Source organism: Triticum urartu, chromosome 2 (genome assembly GCF_003073215.2).
Source record: "Triticum urartu cultivar G1812 chromosome 2, Tu2.1, whole genome shotgun sequence".
In the NCBI taxonomy this organism is placed as follows: domain Eukaryota; kingdom Viridiplantae; phylum Streptophyta; class Magnoliopsida; order Poales; family Poaceae; genus Triticum; species Triticum urartu.
In genome coordinates, this window is record NC_053023.1 from 224,508,550 (window position 1) to 224,528,125 (window position 19,576).

At 43.5% G+C, this 19,576-nt stretch overlaps 1 protein-coding gene and 2 long non-coding RNA genes across 20 annotated transcripts; 1 reads left to right on the plus strand and 2 right to left on the minus strand.

Annotated features, from left to right (window-relative positions):
* Positions 1-2,205: 2,205 nt before the first annotated feature.
* LOC125536870 lies at positions 2,206-5,107 on the minus strand. The gene is made up of 3 exons (XR_007295265.1): positions 4,134-5,107; positions 3,899-4,020; positions 2,206-3,796 (listed from the first exon to the last, which is right to left on the minus strand). It is a non-coding gene; the product is annotated as an uncharacterized LOC125536870 (long non-coding RNA).
* Positions 5,108-12,840: 7,733 nt separating this feature from the next.
* Positions 12,841-16,214, plus strand: LOC125536873. Of its 6 annotated transcripts, none has more exons than XR_007295282.1 (4): positions 12,841-13,160; positions 13,251-13,821; positions 14,308-14,586; positions 15,167-16,214. It is a non-coding gene; the product is annotated as an uncharacterized LOC125536873 (long non-coding RNA). The 6 variants fall into 6 exon arrangements; XR_007295283.1 differs by having other exon boundaries at positions 15,230-16,214; XR_007295280.1 differs by having other exon boundaries at positions 14,308-14,431; positions 14,539-16,214.
* LOC125536871 lies at positions 15,895-18,330 on the minus strand. 13 transcript variants are annotated; one of them, XR_007295273.1, is made up of 4 exons: positions 17,818-18,301; positions 16,956-17,039; positions 16,800-16,869; positions 15,895-16,217 (listed from the first exon to the last, which is right to left on the minus strand). XR_007295273.1 is itself a non-coding variant. In XM_048700148.1 (2 exons), exons 1-2 carry the CDS (start codon positions 18,101-18,103, stop codon positions 16,042-16,044), a joined length of 462 nt encoding a protein of 153 aa, XP_048556105.1. In that variant the 5' UTR covers positions 18,104-18,294; the 3' UTR covers positions 15,895-16,041. The 13 variants fall into 13 exon arrangements, 1 of the variants encoding a protein (XP_048556105.1); XR_007295275.1 differs by having other exon boundaries at positions 15,895-16,201; positions 16,956-18,308; XR_007295276.1 differs by lacking the exon at positions 16,800-16,869 and having other exon boundaries at positions 15,895-16,212; positions 17,818-18,299.
* Positions 18,331-19,576: the final 1,246 nt, after the last annotated feature.

Here is a 19,576-nt window from a genome sequence, read left to right on the forward strand (position 1 = left end):
AGCACCGAATGGTCATCCCTATGGCTACCACAACCCAAGCGCCAACTGGACCAATGACTAGAGCTTGTGCATGAGCTATTGAAGCCAAGGTTACATCTCTCCTCTTTGAGCTCTCTATGTATACAAGTGAGATATGTGTTAGGAAATATTTTGAAGGAAATATGCCCTAGAGGCAATAATAAAGTTGTTATTTATATTTTCCTTATCATGATAAATGTTTATTATTCATGCTAGCACTGGTACACGTCGGTGCTATACAAACGGTTTTAAACCCCTTTCCGCGATGACATTTGGAATTGTCGCCTAGTGAGTGACGGCGATAGGGGGGTCCTTCCCACAAGACCCAGAAACCGTCAGGGATATGACCCTCCTGGCACACATGCTCGGCAAAATGAGTTTATGCGCAATCGACGAGCGCTCAAATACGAAAATACGTACAGTAGAGCTAAAAAAATACAATTATACATGCGTAATTGTTTCTGGTCACAAGTACAACCCACACAGTCAGTCCCCGCTAAATGTTTCAATTCATATGTACATCCCACATAGTCGCTCCAAGAAAAAATGTTTCCGTTCACAGGTACATGACACACAATATTTCCCGTTAAATCGTTTGTGATAGCATTGCCATTGCACACAATATTAACAATTTTATCGTTTGCGTTATTAAATGCATCACACACGGTTTGTAGAAGAAACTGTTTGGCAAAGACTGTCCATCACACATAGTTTTTATGTCGTAAACTTTTGCGCAAGGTGGCCTAATGCAGATACTTTTCAAGAGGATGTCGTGTGTGCAGTGGAGATTGATCGCACATGTAGTGGATCCTAAAAACGTTTCTGATCTCCACGTCTATCGTAGATGTTTCGCTTTCGCAAACCGTGTGCAGTGTAATCCCTAATTAATCCATAATTTAAAAATCACATGTTTTGAATCTGAAAGTAGGCAATCACTTATTTCATATCCAATCATGTTTATTACAAATATAGGTTCAACCACGAATGCATAATTCGATGCACAGGTACATATACTGAAGAACTACAGAAGCACCAAGTAAAGAATGACGAACCACGGTTGTACGAAAGACTGTAAAGAGAGAGGCGAAAGACATTCTGGTTGCTGAAGAAGGTGAAGCGGAATGCCCATATTGTGCCCTCCTCCATGCGTAATGCGCACACGACTCTAGGCCAACCCCTTGTGATGGTTGCTCGTCCATCCTTCACTGTCTTCATTACGACTTCTCGATGCTCATTGTAGTCTGGATGAAATACTTTAACCTTCATCGCGTGTCCACCAATCATGTACTTTGCGAGGTCATCTTGAGTGAACTGCTTCGGGAACCACTGGGAACGAAAAAGATTCAGACATTGTTGTCTAAAAACTCATTATGGGCAGTAAAAAGAGAAGGCTACAGAGTTTGTAGTTACCATCCTACAACTCACTGTTGTGTTGGATAGACCATAAACAAATAATTTGCTTGCCACCATTCGTATCTTTTTGCTAATAATTCTTATCAGTCTCCTCACTTGATACTTGGTCATGAATATCTCATTGCCCCATATGCAAAAAGGGTCAATGCGTGAATATCTCATTGCCCCTACAAGCAACAAGTCAATATATATACTAGTAAAAGGGCCCGTGCGTTGCAACGGATATAAAAATAAATTTAAGAATTCAGTGGCCATGCATGATCAATAGAATGCAGTAGCCAGTAATTTCATGTGACGGTAGTTAGTCATGGTCTCATTGAGTTTCTGCATTAAATTTCCATCGTTCGTGTCAAATGCCTAAGCATGAGACCTGTCTGCCTGTACCTAGCTACAAAACAGCTGGACAAACACGCAACATCGGTCAGAGTAAATTGAAATTTTAGCAGTGTAAATATAGCTGCCATATTGATCCTTGATTTTTTATTTTTTACTTGCATATTGATCCTTGCTTTGAAACTTTAGACATAGATTAGTTGAGGAGCTACAACTATTTGTCAGGCTCTTCCGACAAAAGAACTGTCAGTCATGCTGATGCTTTGTGCGTACTACATGCATGCTCGCTGTATATCTACGCCGCCCAGGAGCTCATGCGACCGCACCTGGCTACGAGAGCATATGCGTGCATGATCGCCACGCGGATGTGCAACGTGCATCTTGTAGCGTGGCAGCTTCCATCGCCGAGCTTTACCCCCGGGGTGAACACAATGCACGATGGCCTGCACCTTGGTACTCCACGGCTTCACGCACGCAGCATGCCGGTTCGATTGCGGCGCCCTTATTCATGCACTATCGTGGCTGGCCAGGTTCAACGATGGCAGCCTGCTTCCGTGGGTCGGCGTGGCATGCTCTGACAGGGTTCGATGGCGGCAGCCTCTTCTGTGCTCTCGTCTCCGTCAAGCGTCGGCACCCTCGTACATGTCAGCTGCACCGTCAAGCGGTATGGATGTACTCGCGAATGATGAGTGACTTGGCCAGGGTGCAGCCGTCGACGATGAGCACGGAGACCTTGCATCCATGGATGGGGTTCAGTAGTAGTCGGCACCGACTGGTACGTGCAGGAGATCGATCCAGCCTACTTCATCGGGCCCGACTTCGCCTGTGAAGCGCCCGTCTCCTTGCCACAGCAGGGAGGATGGTGCTGGATCGGGTCTGGTATGCTTTGCCGCGCTTGACCTAATCTCGGCAGCGTCCATCTCCTTGCCGTCTCAGGGAGAAAGGGGCTGGATAACGACGAACGAAACGGACGTCAAGATCGAAGAGAGGAAGGCTACTGCCGATGGATTCGTTGGGATGCCGGTGAGGGAGACGACGACCAGCCGGCGGCAGCGAGCGGCGGACATGCTTAAGACGCCGCTATGTGTTTGTGGGAGGAGCCGAGGAGGGGCTCCCAGACGCTCACAGGAGAGGCGACGGCGGTAGATGTAGTTCCTGATGGGATCGGCCTTGGCGTACACCTCCTTGTGACCTCGTCCGCCTCCGCAGGATTCACCCGTCCCCTTGTCTCTATCTAAATATCAGAGGCGTTAGTTAAGGCAGACTCCAAGTCAAATCAGGGTCCACATAATCAGGGTCACCTCATGAGGAAACATTGGTTCAGCAAGAAGGAAAGAGCACAAAGAGCTATGAAAATTCACGTCAAAGTAATTTGATCTCACAAGAGAAGTTGAACAAGCTAGTTAAGCATAGTGGCAAGCTCATGAATGTATCGCCCCATCTGCCTGCATGAGATGGGCTGCGGAAAATGAATTGATTGTATCATGGGATTGGAGCTACATCAACATATTGAAGATGTAAAGATAACTGGAAATATATATCAACCTATCATGAGTGTGAGAGAAGTGAAAAATAAGGAATTGATGGTAAAAATCGCCACCGTTATAATTGTCATTTATGATCTTACTGCAAAAAGTACAAGGGTGAGCAATCAAAAAGAAAAATCATGCATACTAATAGGAAAATTGCAGAGCCATCATTAAACATATATTTCTACGAATGTGAATAAAAATAGGAAGAATAGTACCAATATTTTTCGCTGAAATTAATGAATGGATTGTCCCAATTTAACTTGAAGGATGAAACTTTCCAAGTTTGGATGCCCCAAAATTGTACAGAAACTAAATCAATAAAAATGGTCGTGCTAAAAGACATCATCTTTGAGAACTCCTTTATTCAAGGCAGCCTATTGGTTGTGCTTCAATTGGACCAGGTGATGGGCAGCAACAACGTTTGCAACCCATAATTGCTCACCTCCATGCAAGAACCAAGAACCAACACTTCTGTACATACTCATTACTCGGTACATATCCTATAACAAGTTAATGTTATGTCATTATAAAACTTGGTAGAGTCTAGTAATACTTGGATAGAAAAATAAATGCTCTGCAAGCATACAGCTGAATCAGAATACCTTATCAAACATGACTCTCTTTCTATTTCGCAGGTAAGTTGTGACAGCAATACAGTAGCCAAAAGTCAAACCCAATTAAGGTAATAATAAGTATGCTCCCCTCAGAAATACAACCTAAGCTCCTAAAGAAAAAGAAGAAACAATGGTCAGTCTCATGCAAGAAATTTTGAAGAAAAAGATGAGACGTACTTTCTCGACCTTTGGAAACAAAGATGCAGAAAAAGGAGGGACATACAAAGCTTATACATGTGGAAGTGCCATCAGACATCTAGCTGGATCCCCTCCTCGTCAGGTCCAGTGTAGTGCAACGATGTCATTTGGGGGAGTATATCCAATGTTTAATCAACAGCTGACGTTGAGCTTAAATTGGTTGAGCAAGAGTGTTTGCACTGCAGCCTTGTTTTCAATCTCTGCTCATACTACCATTCCCCTTCCAAAACTAACCATCTTATCAACAGTTCTATGTTGCAATCCTTTTTATCCGAGCCACCTGCAGTTGAATCTTGGGCAGAGTCATGTGTGTGGCCGCCCTAATTGAGCATCAAATCCGAGTCCAGCATTTGTCGGGTGCCACAGCCGCCTCCTTCTCAGCACCATAGCGGCTGTGCCTCAGGTTCCATCCCTTGTTGCGTAGTCAATGGCAGGGGACAGAAACAACATCTAAAACAGGGAATTGCATCCAATGAATATCAAGGGGATATATACCTCTGGTGTAGCCACCAGCAGCGACATTGGACGGTTGGACGGACGTTCTTGTTCCTCCGGCGAACTCGGCGTTTCTTCCTCCAGCGAACTCGGCGGCGAAATTGGATGTTTCAAGGAAAATTGCAATTTCGATGGGATTTGATGGAGCTTCTGGTCCAAGGACGCAACCTGATGGAGATTCCGGCCGAGGACCCTTCCTTCTTATACCAGGCGACTCAAATCCGGGTAGGGAAATCCATTGATTGCAGTTGGAAAAGGACACGGTCTCCAATCACGACACGGGAGCAGCAACTCGGACATTGGGAGGTGGCTGTGGCGGCGGATGGAGGATGCAAGCCTCGTCGCGGCCGCTCGCAGGGCCATGCCCTTCCTTCCCTTAGCAGCGCGGGATGGGGGGGGAGCACGGGAGCCGGAGAGTCCAGATCGGCGGCGGCCAACGCTGGTCAGGAGGAGTTCGTGCGTGTTGAGAGAAAGAAGGAGATGTCCGCGTGTGCGTGCGCTTTCAGGAGTTTTTCTTTTCAATACTGGACGATCCATAAGAGAAGGCCCATAATAAAAGGATCAATGTAAGAGAAGGCCCCCGTAATAAAAGGATCAATAGCATGAGCGAGCCTAGCATGCGACGTACTCAATTTTATTAGTATCACCTCGCGTATATGTTTTAAATTCAAAGCGAAAGCGTAAATTCACGTGAAGAAGCGTATTGTGACGATGAATCCGACAAAGTCAATCCGTGCTTTATTATTAACTAACACACATATGTCCGTGCGTTGCAACGGAAGAAACAGATCCTCGCACGCCAATCAATTACAATATGGATCACCATCTACAAAGACTGACAATTAGAACAGACTTCAAGAAAAAAAATCATTGGAACAAATACCAATGGAAACCCTGGGACAGAAAAATACACGTTTGAGAGAGTCTAGAAAATATTAATTAATTGGATAATAAAAAACAAACATGATATCCTTGAGGGATACTTATGGATGGGAGGAGCAAGGTAACATGTTTTTGGAAAACATACTAAAACAATGAAACTGAATTAGTGTAAAAAAACTTGTGAAACCAAATGATAACTTAATGTGAAGAAGGGTCTATCAATACTCTAAAAAGAAAGAGAATATTATATCTCGTGTTTTAACTATGCATTTAGGCACACCCCCACGCATGTCCTGAAAGAGCAATTTCATGTTAGCATATCATGAGTAAGAATGATCATGTAGAACACAAATACTCAAAGAAGTAGTAGGAAAACATTAATTGTTTACACTAATAAATGGCACAGTTTTCTTGGACACTGGTAGCTGCTGCCGGCAACCTTGAGGTGGCCTGACAATGATCCTAATATGTATGCGCACTCTCTACTATTTCGAGATCAGTTGAAAAAATTACCAACAATATCAAACAAAATATGGTGAGACTAATAAGCACGTGCCAGGAAAGCAACGACACCATATGGGCAGCAATTTTTGGCACCACTGCTGCAAGCAGTGCCCTTCAGGCCATGCTAGGAAATAACCTATCTGATCTCTAGTTGTTGTATATAGGAGGCCATCAATCAGAAGTACATACTTAAGAAACACCGCCTGCATGTCCTAGAAGATGCATTATTATGAGTTTATTGGGGCTCATGCATCTGTCTAGCGCTATGGTCGTCCTAGCTGTGCAAAACGGAATCTTCCGAGGAACTTGGACACCATGTTAGTAATGGAAGTCACAGCCATAATTGTCCATGTAAAGTTAATCATAGCTTGACATTGCAACGGACCTGATCGCCTTTCCTCTCTGTATTCCTCAAATATGGTATTGACGACGGCCGCTATTAGACGCCGGCTCGCGCGGTCGCGCCACATAGTTACAATCTCTTACTGCACCAGAAATGGTGCCTTTCTGACGTGCCTCACAATCTCTGCAACTGATCATGGCCTCTTGTTGTCTACCCCTCCGCCCTCTCCTCCCCAACCTACTTATTGTCGACTCGTCGTTGCCTTCCATGGAAGCTCCAATTATTCAACTCCACGACCGCGGCATGCAACACATGCACCAACGACTCTCGTCGCGACACAGTTAGAATACGACCAACGACACGCTCGCACCCCACATAAAGCTAGCCTGCTCCTGTCAGATTGTTCATGTCGCTGATGTCACCGCTGCCGCCGCTGCCGTGCAGCTTGTTCCTGTCGCCGCCGTTAGTTCAACTACGATCAACACAGCACAGATTTAGCTCCCGTCTTCGGCAAAGCTGCCGGTAGCTTTAGGGTTCCATGCCCATAACGGTTAGACCGCCACCGACGACAACGACGACGACGCGGTGCGCACCCCACATAGAGGAAGCCCCTGCTCCCGTGAGATTGTTCCTGTCGCTGAATTGAATTGGGGCTTCGGCCGAGGACTCGAGGGAGTCGAGAAGCCTTTATATGTGCCTTCATCGGCCTGTGGGCCAAAAGAGCCCCCGCCGATCCCCGCATGGGCGTGTGCGTGCTCGAAGAGAGTTTCTGTTGGAGGAGGCGACCGGCGCAGAAAGGATTCAAAAAGAGGAAGGACTTGTTCAAATAGGAAGGAGATCGGGACACCTGGCAACATACCTCTTCGGTGGGCTAAGGCCCAAGTAATAGCCATGGAGATCGAGTCAGACAACTCAGGCGCAGGTGGTTTGCCTAATCGGACGATCGGGTGAACAATTAATGAATTGTGTATGAAAACAACAAAAACGTAAAAACGTATGGAGCGCTCACCTTATCTTGTGCGTCGTAGCTGGAAAATAAGACGGCGTGCTACATGGGTTGGCAATTATTTTTGTATTTTCTTGGGCTAGCTTCGTGTGCGCGCTGCGGCCCAATCTTGAAATTTTATACGAAGTGTTATATATAGATAGATTAGTACCACCTTGGATTTTGGAAAAAATATAGACGTATTGAAAAAAAAACTGAAAGCGTAAATTCACGGGAAGAAGCGTATTGTGACGGTGAACCCACGGAGTCAACCCGTGCTTTATTATTAAGGAGAGACTAGCACAAATGCCCGTGCGTTGCAGCGGGAGAAGAACAAAACCATACTTCATGAACCCGATAGCTCAAGACCCTTCCCCCTCCTCCTCCCACGACCGACTAGGGCTGCAAACTAGTCGAGCTCGAGCGAGTTGGACTAGGCTCAGCTCAGATTATACTAAAATTCGAGCAAGCTCAACATGAGGGAAGCTCAAGATCGAGCCGCAGAAAATGACTCATGCTCAACTTGCATCGATCTCGAGCCGATCTCGAGCTAGTTTCGAGCTAAATAATAAGATGATTTTATGAATAATCTAAGGCATTTTTTCAAACATTATAGCCCACAACACAACATAGAAAACCACTATAAAATTTGACTTATTCTCTCTCAACTTAAGACTAGCACTTGATAAGTAGGGATCAATGAACTAGAAAGATAGAAAAATCAAGGTGCGTCTGCTCTTAAACTTTGGCAGAGAATAATAGGATATTTGACACACGAATGACCATGCACCATATTGAGGCTAAGTTTGTCCTGTTTAATTAGGCCTTCATGTTTCCTACTAGGTAAAATTGAGAAAAATTGTACACAACATATATGGCAATAGATTGTCCTATTTTCTTTTAATATACAATCAAGATTATTTAATATAATTATTTGACATCGAGCTATCGAGCTAAAATCGAGCGAGCCAGTGTTGGCTCAAGATTAACTCGTTTCTCTATCGAGCTACATAAAGTGTTCATACTCAGCTCATTTCTCTTCGAGTCGATCTCGAGTCAAGTCAAAATACGAGCCAATCTCGAGCGGCTCACGAGTCTTGAGCTTTTCTCGCAGCCCTACGACCGACTACCACAAATGATGACATCAGTAAACTCTTTGAAATCTTGCACACTGCCACATGATAAACACACATGAAAAGATGTGTTGTGCAAAAACATAACCGTGAAAGAAATTCGTAAGTATACTGTAGGTGCGTGCAATTTAAATCACAGAAATATCTACCTGGTCGCGAGTATCTCTTCACGGATTTTTTGACATTGCTTAGTGATGCCCCAAAAATATCGCACTATAATAAAAATAGTAAAGTCTTAGTACAACATTCTTGCTTCACTACGGAGACAACAAAGATTTCCATGAACCAGTGTTGGCTAGGTTTAGGGACTGGGTAGCATAGCGCTATTTGTGTCCAATGATATTAGAAGCATTTTTTGCGGGGCAATAATATTAGGAGCATTGTATAAAGATCATCCATCAGTGCGGAGTTTGTGTTACACACAACAGGTAGTCCAACGGATTGTGCTTTGGTGACCAAAATTATTTTTATTAGGAGCACTCTAAGAGTTTGTGATGGGCGCTAGCGTGTCGAGCAGAAAAATAAGAGCAAATGTTTTGTTCTCAGAAAAATATTGTACATGACCAACATAGAATGAGTCCTGTTTATTATGATTTAGACATAGTATTTTTTTTGCGCATGTTAAACAACTCCAACATAATTTGCTATTAAGTTATAATTTGATGTCAATTCAGATATAAAAAGTACTACCTCCGTCACGGTTTAGAAGGCGCGCTTAAAAATTCTCTGAGACCTAGGTGGTTATCTATTGGTTGTGAGATGGGCTAAAAAATAGCATTCACACTACGCATGCATATAAAAATAGTATATCGGAGTACTAATTAGCTACTAAAAATAAATGCAATGCGCCCTAAACCTTGTCTATTATAGAAATGCACGCAAATTTAACTATGCCTTCTAAACTGTGATGGAGGGAGTAGTTCAACTTGCCTGATGCATGCACGGAGACGTTTAGTGCCATTATATCCCATTTGGAGACCCTCTCTTTCCTTTTTTTAGTTTTATATATTTTCCTTATCTTATTATTTATGGGACACTTTCCATTTTGTCTCTGTCTAGAGATGAAATACCGGCCCTCTTTCTTTCCTTATTCCGCCATCAACCCGCCCTCTTTTCTTCTTTATTTTTCTCCCTCTTTCTTTCCTTAGTCTGCCACCAACCCGCCCTCTTTCCTTATTTATTTTTCTCTTTTTTCGTTCTTATTCTGTTATGAAATCCCTCTTCTTTCCTTCTTTTTTTCTCTCTTTCCTTCCTTATTATGAAAGGACTTATTTCCTTCTTTATTGATTTCCGAGATGGCTCCTTGATACCGAGAAAACTCGAAGATGTATATAAATTACAAAGACTGAGTTTAAGGGAGCGGTATGGGACTATTTATTGCACCAGGTTATGGGCCAGCCTCGCCCGTTCGGTAGTGTGGCTTCCTTCGGGTGGGACGGAATAATGTGGCCCCTCCTGGCTTGGTAGAGTAAGAGGATAATCTAAACTCGAAGATGTATATAAATTACAAAGACTGAGTTTAAGGGAGCAGTATGGGACTATTTATTGCACCAGGTTGTGGGCCAGCCTCACCCGTTCGGTAGTGTGGCTTCCTTCGGGTGGGACGGAATAATGTGGCCCCTCCTGGCTTGGTAGAGTAAGAGGGTAATCCTTGTTTTTATAAATATACAATGTGCCAGCTGAGTTGGTGATTTGCTCTATGCGCTTTTCTGGCAGTCAGCGTTCGAATCCTCAGCATATAATTTTTAATTTTTGCGCCCATTCACATATCAAGTGGGCCGGCTATCAAAAATCTGGATGGCCTGTCACGTGCGAAAATAATTATATATGGAAACAACAAACGGACAAAAATCGTGCCAGAAAGATGAATAGTATCATCTTGGATGTGGAAAATAATATAGGTGAAAAAAAATTGAAAGCGTAAATTCACAGGAACAAGCGTATTGTGACGGTGAACCCATGGAGTCAATTCGTGCTTTATTATATACTAGTAAAAATGTCCGTACGTTGCAACGGGAGAAAAAAGATAGTGTTTATCACCGAAATTAATTGGATTTTTTTCTTTGACGGAACGCATGTGCTTTACCATAGAACAAACACCAAAGCTGGATTCCATCTCGTTTGTTGCGGACTAATGCAAGTGGGTCCAACGAGCCAGGCTTGTTCGTAGAGGCATGGGCTTTGGTAGACACCCTGGCATGCCATCACCCATGCATATGTGTTTCATGAGTGTGGCGATGAGCTAGTCGGGCATGTCGATTGTGGAAGCTGTGAGCCGCTTCCTCGTCTCCTACAATGCCTCATCGCCTCATCGGTTTACAGTATACACACCATATGTCTTCGGATAATGGTCGACAACTCCTTATTTGGAGTAAGAATTTAACCATGGCGAGATCGCCACAATCTTATGATAGCAACCTGGAAGGTGTAGCCCAAACATTCATGTCCTCGATGGTCCGGGTACCACTAATGATCAAAAATTGCTAAAATAAGTCTAGAAACTGCAGTGTTATGAATTTAGAAGCATCACCTTCTCTACGTTGTTATGAATTTTGCTTTTGCTAGCCCACCACCGCTGCATGACGGATTTAATCCAACTTCAACCCAATTCAAGTCCCCCTTTATTTGTACACCATTAGCCACCAGGGATCAAGGCCAATTTTGCGGTCTCTTTTAAATATAGATTTTCGTTTATTCATGATAGCACATATGTCCGTGCGTTGCAACGAGAAAGAAAATTGAGGTGTCCACCAAATACCCATCGCATGTCGAGGTATAAAACAAATGCATATCATGCTTTAAGGAAAAAAAATCATCGCACTTTCCTAGTGAGTCATTTATTCATGTTGGCACTTTTAATATTCGCAACGTCCTCCTCTCGTCGATGATGGTAAGGTTTTTGGTATCCACAATTAATGTTTTATTATGAAGCCGTGTTCATGTACTTTGACGACACGTCCTTCAGCTTCGTACTACCATCAGATGGAAGAGTAGTGGTGCATTGAATGGGAATTTTTTATAGAGATTTTTTTAAAAAATATTCAAATGCAAGCCGTTTTTTGCTATGTTATTTTTTAGAGAAGATTGGTTGTTTGGTTTGCAAGGTTATACTCCATTTTCCTTTTTTGCATAATTTGGACTTGATCCAAACATAAGCATTTCACGTAGACATCGGATAGGCTCTTTTTTAAAAAAAGACGCGCACGTTGAGAGACTAGAACCGCACGCACACATCTCGTTTGTTCATCAATTTCAAGCTCCCTGCAATAGATTTATTTTTCTATATTTTCTCTCTCCCGCCACTTTGAACAGAAAAGAACTATTTTCTCTATTGTCTCGAGTAAACCGTCGCCGCTGGCCAGAGACCCCATACGCCTCGTTGTAGTCATGGCCGGCCGGCCACGTGTACACCTCGTCATTGTAGTGATGCCACGTTTCAAAGCCCTATTCTCTAAAAACAAAATGAACATTGTAACAACCTGCGAGCTTCTTCCTTGCTCTAGCTTTCTCTAGAGCCGAGCAGCAGCGCAGGCAGCGCTCGAGCACCTCGGGTCCGACCCTCACGCCCTCACGCCCTGCCGTTTTTCTTCTTTCACCCCTGTCACCGCTGTCCCAGCCTTTTTTCGCTCGTTCCGTTCCCTTTCCTTCACTCCTTTCATGTCCCCCATCTGCATATCTGCAAGCTAGCCTGCCAGAGAATGAATTTACACTTCCTTGTTTCTGTTAATCTCCTTCAGGCCCATCGTGCATGCATGTATGAGTTGCTTCCTTTTCTCAGCCTTTGCTTATTGATTCCCAGACAGCTCCTTGATAACCAGGACATTGAAAGGCCTATATAAATTAGTAGGATTGGATTTAAGGACGCGAGGTGGGATTAATAATACATGAAACAAACTTTTCTTCTTAGCAAACCAGCTCAGTTGGTGCCGACAATAGCTAGGCGAAGATGAGGTCGTGAGTTCAATTCCAAGTAGCATCTAATATTTTTGCCAGGCCCTTTATGTTGGCTAGATTAGTTAGGCCATAGCCCAAGCTGCGTGTTTTCCATCACGTAGGCTTCGTTCGAGTCTCATCCCTCCGTACGGAAGTTGTGTGTGGCGGGTCACATGAATAGTATCAAAATTTAGTACCACCTTGAATATGCTTTAAATTCAAATTGAAAGCGTAAAATCACGGGAAGAAGCGTATTGTGACGGTAAACCCACAAAGTCAATCCGTACTTTATTATTAGGGAAAGATATATATATATATATATATATATATATATATATATAAGGTCTATTTAATACGCAGGGTGAAGAATAAATAATTCCTCACCCTGGTCGATCGACCGAGGGATGGTCTAGTTTAACTAACGTCAGCAATGTAATTTTACGTCGATGGAAAACGGGTCGTCCACTACCCCTGATTGCAAAGAAAAAAACTAGGCCATGCCCCCGGTCCGTTTCTCTCTCCTTCCGGCTGCTCGCATCTCGCCGTTGCGGTTCCCCTCAAAAAAGAAAAAATCTCGTCAATGTGGAGGCAGCGGCAGCGAGCCAGCGACGGCGCCGGAGGGATGACCCAACGGCGGGGACTACCTCTTCCGCGTGTGGAGTACTACCCTTTCCTCTTTCGTGCGGCAACGACTCGGAGGCACCGTGGGCGATGCAAGATCCGGGCGAGCTCGGCAGTGACAGCGACCTTCTCCGGCGTCCCTCTCCACTGTCGGCGGTATAAGACCACCCTCCTCCTCGTCTTCCCCTATCCTCCTCCATGAACTTCTGAATTTATAGGGTTAGGCTTATTGGTTTTTGGGAGCAGTGCAGGGGAAGAGGAAGCAGACCAAGCAAGGAAAGGAAATATAAATGAGGAGCTCGGGTGATGGAGGTAATGCTTGAGACGGACTCCTGGCGGTGGAATCAATTCAAGGAGGAGATGAAGGTCATGTGGATGACATAGAAGAAGAGGAGAAGCTCAAGGCCGCGGAGAAAGGAACAACAGTAGAGTATCAGACTTCAATCTAGCTGAGATCAGTTTTTTTTTTGTCATGGGACATATGAATACTCTACTGATTTTGCTTTTGTTTAAGTTTCACGAATTTTCATCCTTTAGCAATAAATGATGGTTCTGACTTAATTGAAGGTTAGCTGACAATGCTATCTGTATATTTATGTTATAATCGAAATTTGCACATACATACGAGCAATATTTCTTCAATTAAAGAATATTCACTTTACGTGGATTTTTATTTTATGCTATTCTTAAGATAAGATTTTAATCGATGATGCTAGTTTTATGTTTTGTGAATTTATTAGGCAATCAAGGAATTGGAATTCTGCCAAGAAATCTAGGAGCAGAAGATGTATGCAAGGGACTTGGAGACGAGGCAATGGTGCGCAGGCGAGAAAATTATGTTCTGATTGGTTAGGATTGGGGTTCGACTGCTCTTGTGTTTATTATAGCAAAGTTGGTTGCATGAGTCACTTCACGATGGTCATGTGCACCAGGAAATTGGCTTGATTTGAATATAGTACAATCAGGCATAGCTGTTGGCGTAGGTAGCTGCACTATGCAGTTACCTAATTGGAATTCACAACTAGTTTCTTCGGCAGTTCCAACAAATCAGGGATTCAGTATAAAGCAAGCAATTTTTCCTGTTAGCAAACATTAATCAGTTTAGTTGCATATAAGAATAGGACAAGGAGAGTGTTGTATTTTGGAGTTTATTAAGCCATCTATAGAAAATGAATAACACAATTTAGATTAAGGAGTGTTTAATAGTTGTGTGCTCATGCAAGTACATGGTTTAGGTGTACGTGAATCTTTAAGCTGTTCCTTTCTAGGAGAATTTCTAAGACTGTTTGCCATTTACTCAAAGGTTTTGAAGCTTTGGGAGCCTGCGACTGGCTCGAGGGGTGGCATCAGCAAGCGCTGGCCGGCCTCGGCACTGCTGTGGGTGGTTATATGGTGGGCGGAGCACACCATTGGGTTTCGACATCAGGGTACGGTGGCGAGCTAAATCTTCAGTCCAGCTAGGCTTTTTTTTGGTTCACGTTTTGTTACTGTTTTCCATTCGGGATTTCATGGTGAGCAAACCTACCATTTGCAGTTGTTTCTTTCAGAAATTCATGTCCTGACTTCAAATTTTGGTCGTAAGGTAAATCCTGCCAACAAGTCGATGCTATGGGTTTACTAGTTCTCTTAATATTTCTATGCAAATTATTGCCCCCTTCATTTCATTTGCAATTAGCAAGGAACTCAAAGACAGATGTGTATTTTCTCACGCGCATTCTACTCCCTAGATTGTTTGGGGCTTTGAGCAATACAGAATGGAAGAATTTGTTACGTTCGTATAGGTTTGTATAGAATGGCATGGTATCAACAACTAATTAATCTTCTCTAAAAAAACAACTAATTAATCTTTTGTAGTTGAGACTTGAGATCCTGCTCACATCTCTCTTGACCGCTTATTATCTTGTCCGCTATCATGCACCATTATTTGATGAATGAAAATATCACAGTAAAATTTCGGCAGCACTAACTTTCCACAAATCGACAGTTTCTGTATATCAAGGTTCCCTTCCCATGACAGGAACAGAGTAGTCATGAGGAGCTGCAATGATACGTGTACATGTAACAGTTGCCAAAACTCTGAAACTATTTCAGAAATCATTGCTCAAACTGTATGGTCATCCAGATGAGGATGTTGCAAAGGCTAACTGGAAACATCTTTGCAGAAACTTTACGGTCATCCAGATGTTGATTTTGCAACTCCTAATTGGAACTACAAATGTCTGCAGATAGGCGAGAACAGTGTCCATCTCAAGATCGATGGGAGAGTGTTGCACTACAGAAAGATAGTCTTGTCACTACAGATAGATAGTCTTGTCTGTAGATATTGAATATTTAGATGCTACTTTCTCAAATAGCTTACTGAATTTATTGTCTGTATGATTGTGTATGACGAACTCTGATCGTGTTTGTTCATTGTAAACCGACCTAGTTGTGTAATGAAATTCAAGTGCTTTTTGGGTAGTTCTCATGTAGCCCAGTGTATCAATGTAATACTTATGTCTTCACAACAACTCACAAGAATATTTTTGTGTGTGGTCTAGAGCTAATGAGTTGAACACAAAGAATCTTTTTGTGTGTGGTCAGCTAATGGGTTGAGCACAAGACGTGATGATCCGGTAGACAGTGCTACAAAACGCTGGAGGAGAATCAAAAGGAGGACTCCCAAACCAATAACTCAACATTATTTTTCTTAGATACACTCAACAAGACACTTATTGATAAGCCTATCATCATTTTCTGAAAGCATACACAGATTAGAAGAATGAACTTCGAGTGGTACTTCTACAAGGAAATTTGACAACCGCTCGCATGGAGCAATTTTATCGACATAATAATTCAAATGGTAAATGCATTGCACCCCCGATAAAAATATTCACTACATCATGAAAAATATGGCAGTGAAATCTTGGCCTTATTAAAAAATTTATTTGCATCCAGATATTTTGTCAGATGAATAACCAAAAATCGGCTGAATGACATGTTCCATATATGGCATACAAATTCAGAGTTATTCTATCTTCTTCTAGCATTGGCAGATTCAGTCAAGCTTCTGAATTTGCGCAAGCATCGACAGGTCGAGTGACTGCATATGATTCTTTTTGTTGCCTTGTTCTAGTCGGTGACACGAGCATCTCGGTGTTGCAGCACCACCACTCCACACGTGCTTCCTCGCAACACATTCCTTGGTGGCCCTGCATCTGTAGAACCCCTGCACTATTAGTTCATACTGAATTAGTTGGTTCAACTACCATCTACAATGCAAGGATGCAGATCTTGCTGTGAGCAAGATAACTTGTACGAAAGCCTATAGCAAAAGCTAATGGGTAAAACATCTGAAGCTGCATGAGAATGAGAAGAAAAATTTGATCTCTTTTCTCCAATAAATTTGGAAATTTACAAAACTGTAATTGTGTCAAAGAAGATTGATGAGATATTAACAAACAATAGTTCTTAATATGCAAAACCGGAGAAAGGTCATTACTTCTCTGTGTCAATAGTTTCTCAAAGAGAACATCTGAAGTCAACATTTTGAGAACACGTTGAACAAGAATTTTCTCCTCATGGCTAGTCGAATAATATGTCCAATAAAATCTGAGTCAACATAACAGAGGAGATAAAGCGGCATCCAAGATCTAAAGCATTTAATTCCAAAACAAAATCGGGTATACTGGCAATTATGTCTATTTTTTTCTTGATGATATATGATGCACCAGCATAACACAATTGCAGAAATCAAAATAAGGTTTCCCGTGTTTGTTATTGCCAGAAAAAAGAATGCTAAGAATTGGATAGTACACTGCCAAAAATACTGCTGTACAGTGGTAGGGAGTAGCGCGTAGACCGTTAAGCTTCCCAATCAAATCAACTGAGTAGATGTGAGAGAGTTTATGTCAAAACTGTCAAATATATAAAATAACAATGATTAAGCTTCTTCTTAAATCCAAAGTATACCTAAAAAGATTAAATATATTGGCCTCTTTATTCTACAAATAAGTTAGTAGCCTCCATATGTGATTGTGTAGTGGTGGTGGAGTCCTGCAACCAAATTAATTGGATGTTAGGAAAACATCATGTTTGCAACACATTACCTCAACTTCTTCATGTCATATATACAACAACTTTTTCACACTTGTCCACTGCATAACACACACAGGAAATACAGAGAAATCAAAGTTTTAGGGGAGAACTTTCCTACATGGCAGGTATCAAAATTAAGAGTGTTAGTGGAGAACTTTCCTATGTCAATAAATTTCTCTCTTCACTTGAAAATTTTTGATCTGGTTTTTGAACAAACCAAGCAAGCTCAAAATCTGATTAGGATGCAGAACTGAAATAGAACAAGGTGACTGTACGAACTGAGAATCAAATTAGCCTTCACACATGTTATGGAAATTTCTAAGCAGCACTAAAAACAAAAGTAATTGACTGTTAAACTCTGCTCCCCACAACAAAATGAGCTACTGATACTTTTGCTGCTGATTTCAGAAAGATAATGCATCGACTTGTTCTAACATTGTAAGACCTTAGCATAAGAATTTTTATTTATCATAACATGGTCATTTCGTTCTGCTCGCATTACAACACTGTCCCGTCACAACTTACCACCCCCATTTAGATGCCAAACTCATAACACACAAATTCTGACTGACTCTTGTCAAAACAAAATAACTTCAGTGTTGAAAAATAGGTAGGGATGTCACCAGGGGGGATGTGCCCAGGTGACCATATTCAAGAGAGGAAGGGGCGGCGCTGGAGCTCATGGGCGCATGAAGTAGGAGCCATTGACCAAACTTGAAGAGGAGGTCGATCATACCTAGACCATGACGACTCAACGGCAGCCGGTGAAATCTTTGAATCCAGATCCAATCATGGAGGTAAGGATGGGAAGGAGAGACATGAAAATGGCTCGAGCTCGTGGAGTGCGTCGATGCGCCGAGCGCCGCCCTGGGCTGAGATCGCGGCCCAACTTGGCGCCGCCGCTTCAGTTTCAGCTGGACCCCGCCGGCTAGACGACATCTTCCCTTCTGCAAAGCCACCGGAGCCGGCTCCGGGCCACAGGATATAGCGAACCGCTCCACTGGTCTGTAGGGAACCGTCATGGCTGCACGATGGACAAATTAGGGGTAGAGCTGGTGGACTGGAGGAGAGGTGTGGAAAATGGCGGAGCCCTCCCACGATCCATGGAGTTGGTTTCCTCCTGATTCGAGAGTAGATAGTAGAGAGAAGAGGTAAATTTACCTCGCGGTGTTTTTTTTACGTGGGGTCTCATGATGTAACTTTACGACTCATGCCTGAAGTAAATTTACGTTCGCGCTTTATTCTCACGTAGCTGTGGCGTCTGGTTCGAGGCGCGGCTGGGGTGAGGAATAACTATCCCTCGTCCAGGATGACGAATAGTGCGACCCTGTAATATAATATATAATATATATATATTATATTATAGAAAAAGATTATTATTAGGAAGAGATTAAATAATGGAGCAGTTGGTAGTTTCGCTTTCAGATTTTTTTTCGTCCCACCGACTACTTTGTCTGTTTTTTTTTCGTCAGTTATTTTTCGTCGGTTTTTTTAGTCATATATCTATCCACCGTCTGGTTTTTTACCCCTCGATCTCGATGTAGGTTGGGATCCTGAAGCACGCCGCCGCCGCCACTGCCATCCAGTAGCCCTCCGCTGAGAGGAACACCGCCTGTGCCCCGAGCCCCCCCTCCCCGCCCCCGCCTTGGAGAAGGCTAGGTGTCGCTGGATCCCTGGAGCCATCCATGTCAGGACGAATCCAGTGTGCAGCGCAGGAACGAGGAGCGCCCCACCTCCCCTCTGTTTCTCTGCGTGTAGCTCGGACGCAAGCTCTGCCGCCACCATCGTTGCCCCACCAACGCGACTGTGCCGGCGAGGAGAGTCGGATGCAGGCGGACCTCCGCCTGGTGGCGGAAGATGGACGGCGCCTTGAGCGGCTGCCTCCAGTGGTAGCGGCTCCCCTCCACGGCGTCCATTAGTGACGACGGCAGGCAGAGGCACCATGGTGCTGATCTGGCCACCCCAACCTTGCATCCACCAGTCCACCACACAGGCGAACACCTCCCGCGCAGGGCAGGAAAGCAACACTGGAGTTGGAGGGAGCCGGCGAGACGTCCTACTCGACTCCGACGGCCGACGCGGACGCGCGCCATGTGTTCGTCCAAATGCTTCTGCAGACTGCGGGCACAAGCACGCTTGCCAGTAGAGCTGATTTGTTCTCAGAAGTCAGAAGCAAACTGAATTGCTCTCGTGATGGCCATTCTCTGCAAATGATGAATATAGAGAACGATACGTCATTGATATCTTGAAATCAGCTGTCCGGTTTGATTTGTGAGGCCTTGGTGATAAATGTTCTCGATTGTGATGCCCAGGCCTGTCTGCCGCAATTGTGGGTTTGTTGTTGCTGAGGTTAGAAAAAGCATACATCAATTTTTTCTCCTGCAATTGTACGGTCGTTTCTTCTTTAGTTTAGAAAAGCATAAAACTGAGTTCTTTTTGCTTTTGACAGACAATCATCCTACTTTGTAGTAATCCTGTGCCTTTCGTATTTGCAT

What these genes read in the sequence shown, in the direction of transcription:
- LOC125536871 (XM_048700148.1), bottom strand. Translation starts at nt 18,103, where the DNA reads ATGACGGTTCCCTACAGACCAGTGGAGCGGTTCGCTATATCCTGTGGC. An exon ending in GTTGAGTCGTCATGGTCTAG is followed by an intron (nt 16,218 to 17,817) that starts GTATGATCGACC and finishes ATGAACTAATAG; the next exon opens with TGCAGGGGTTCTACAGATGC.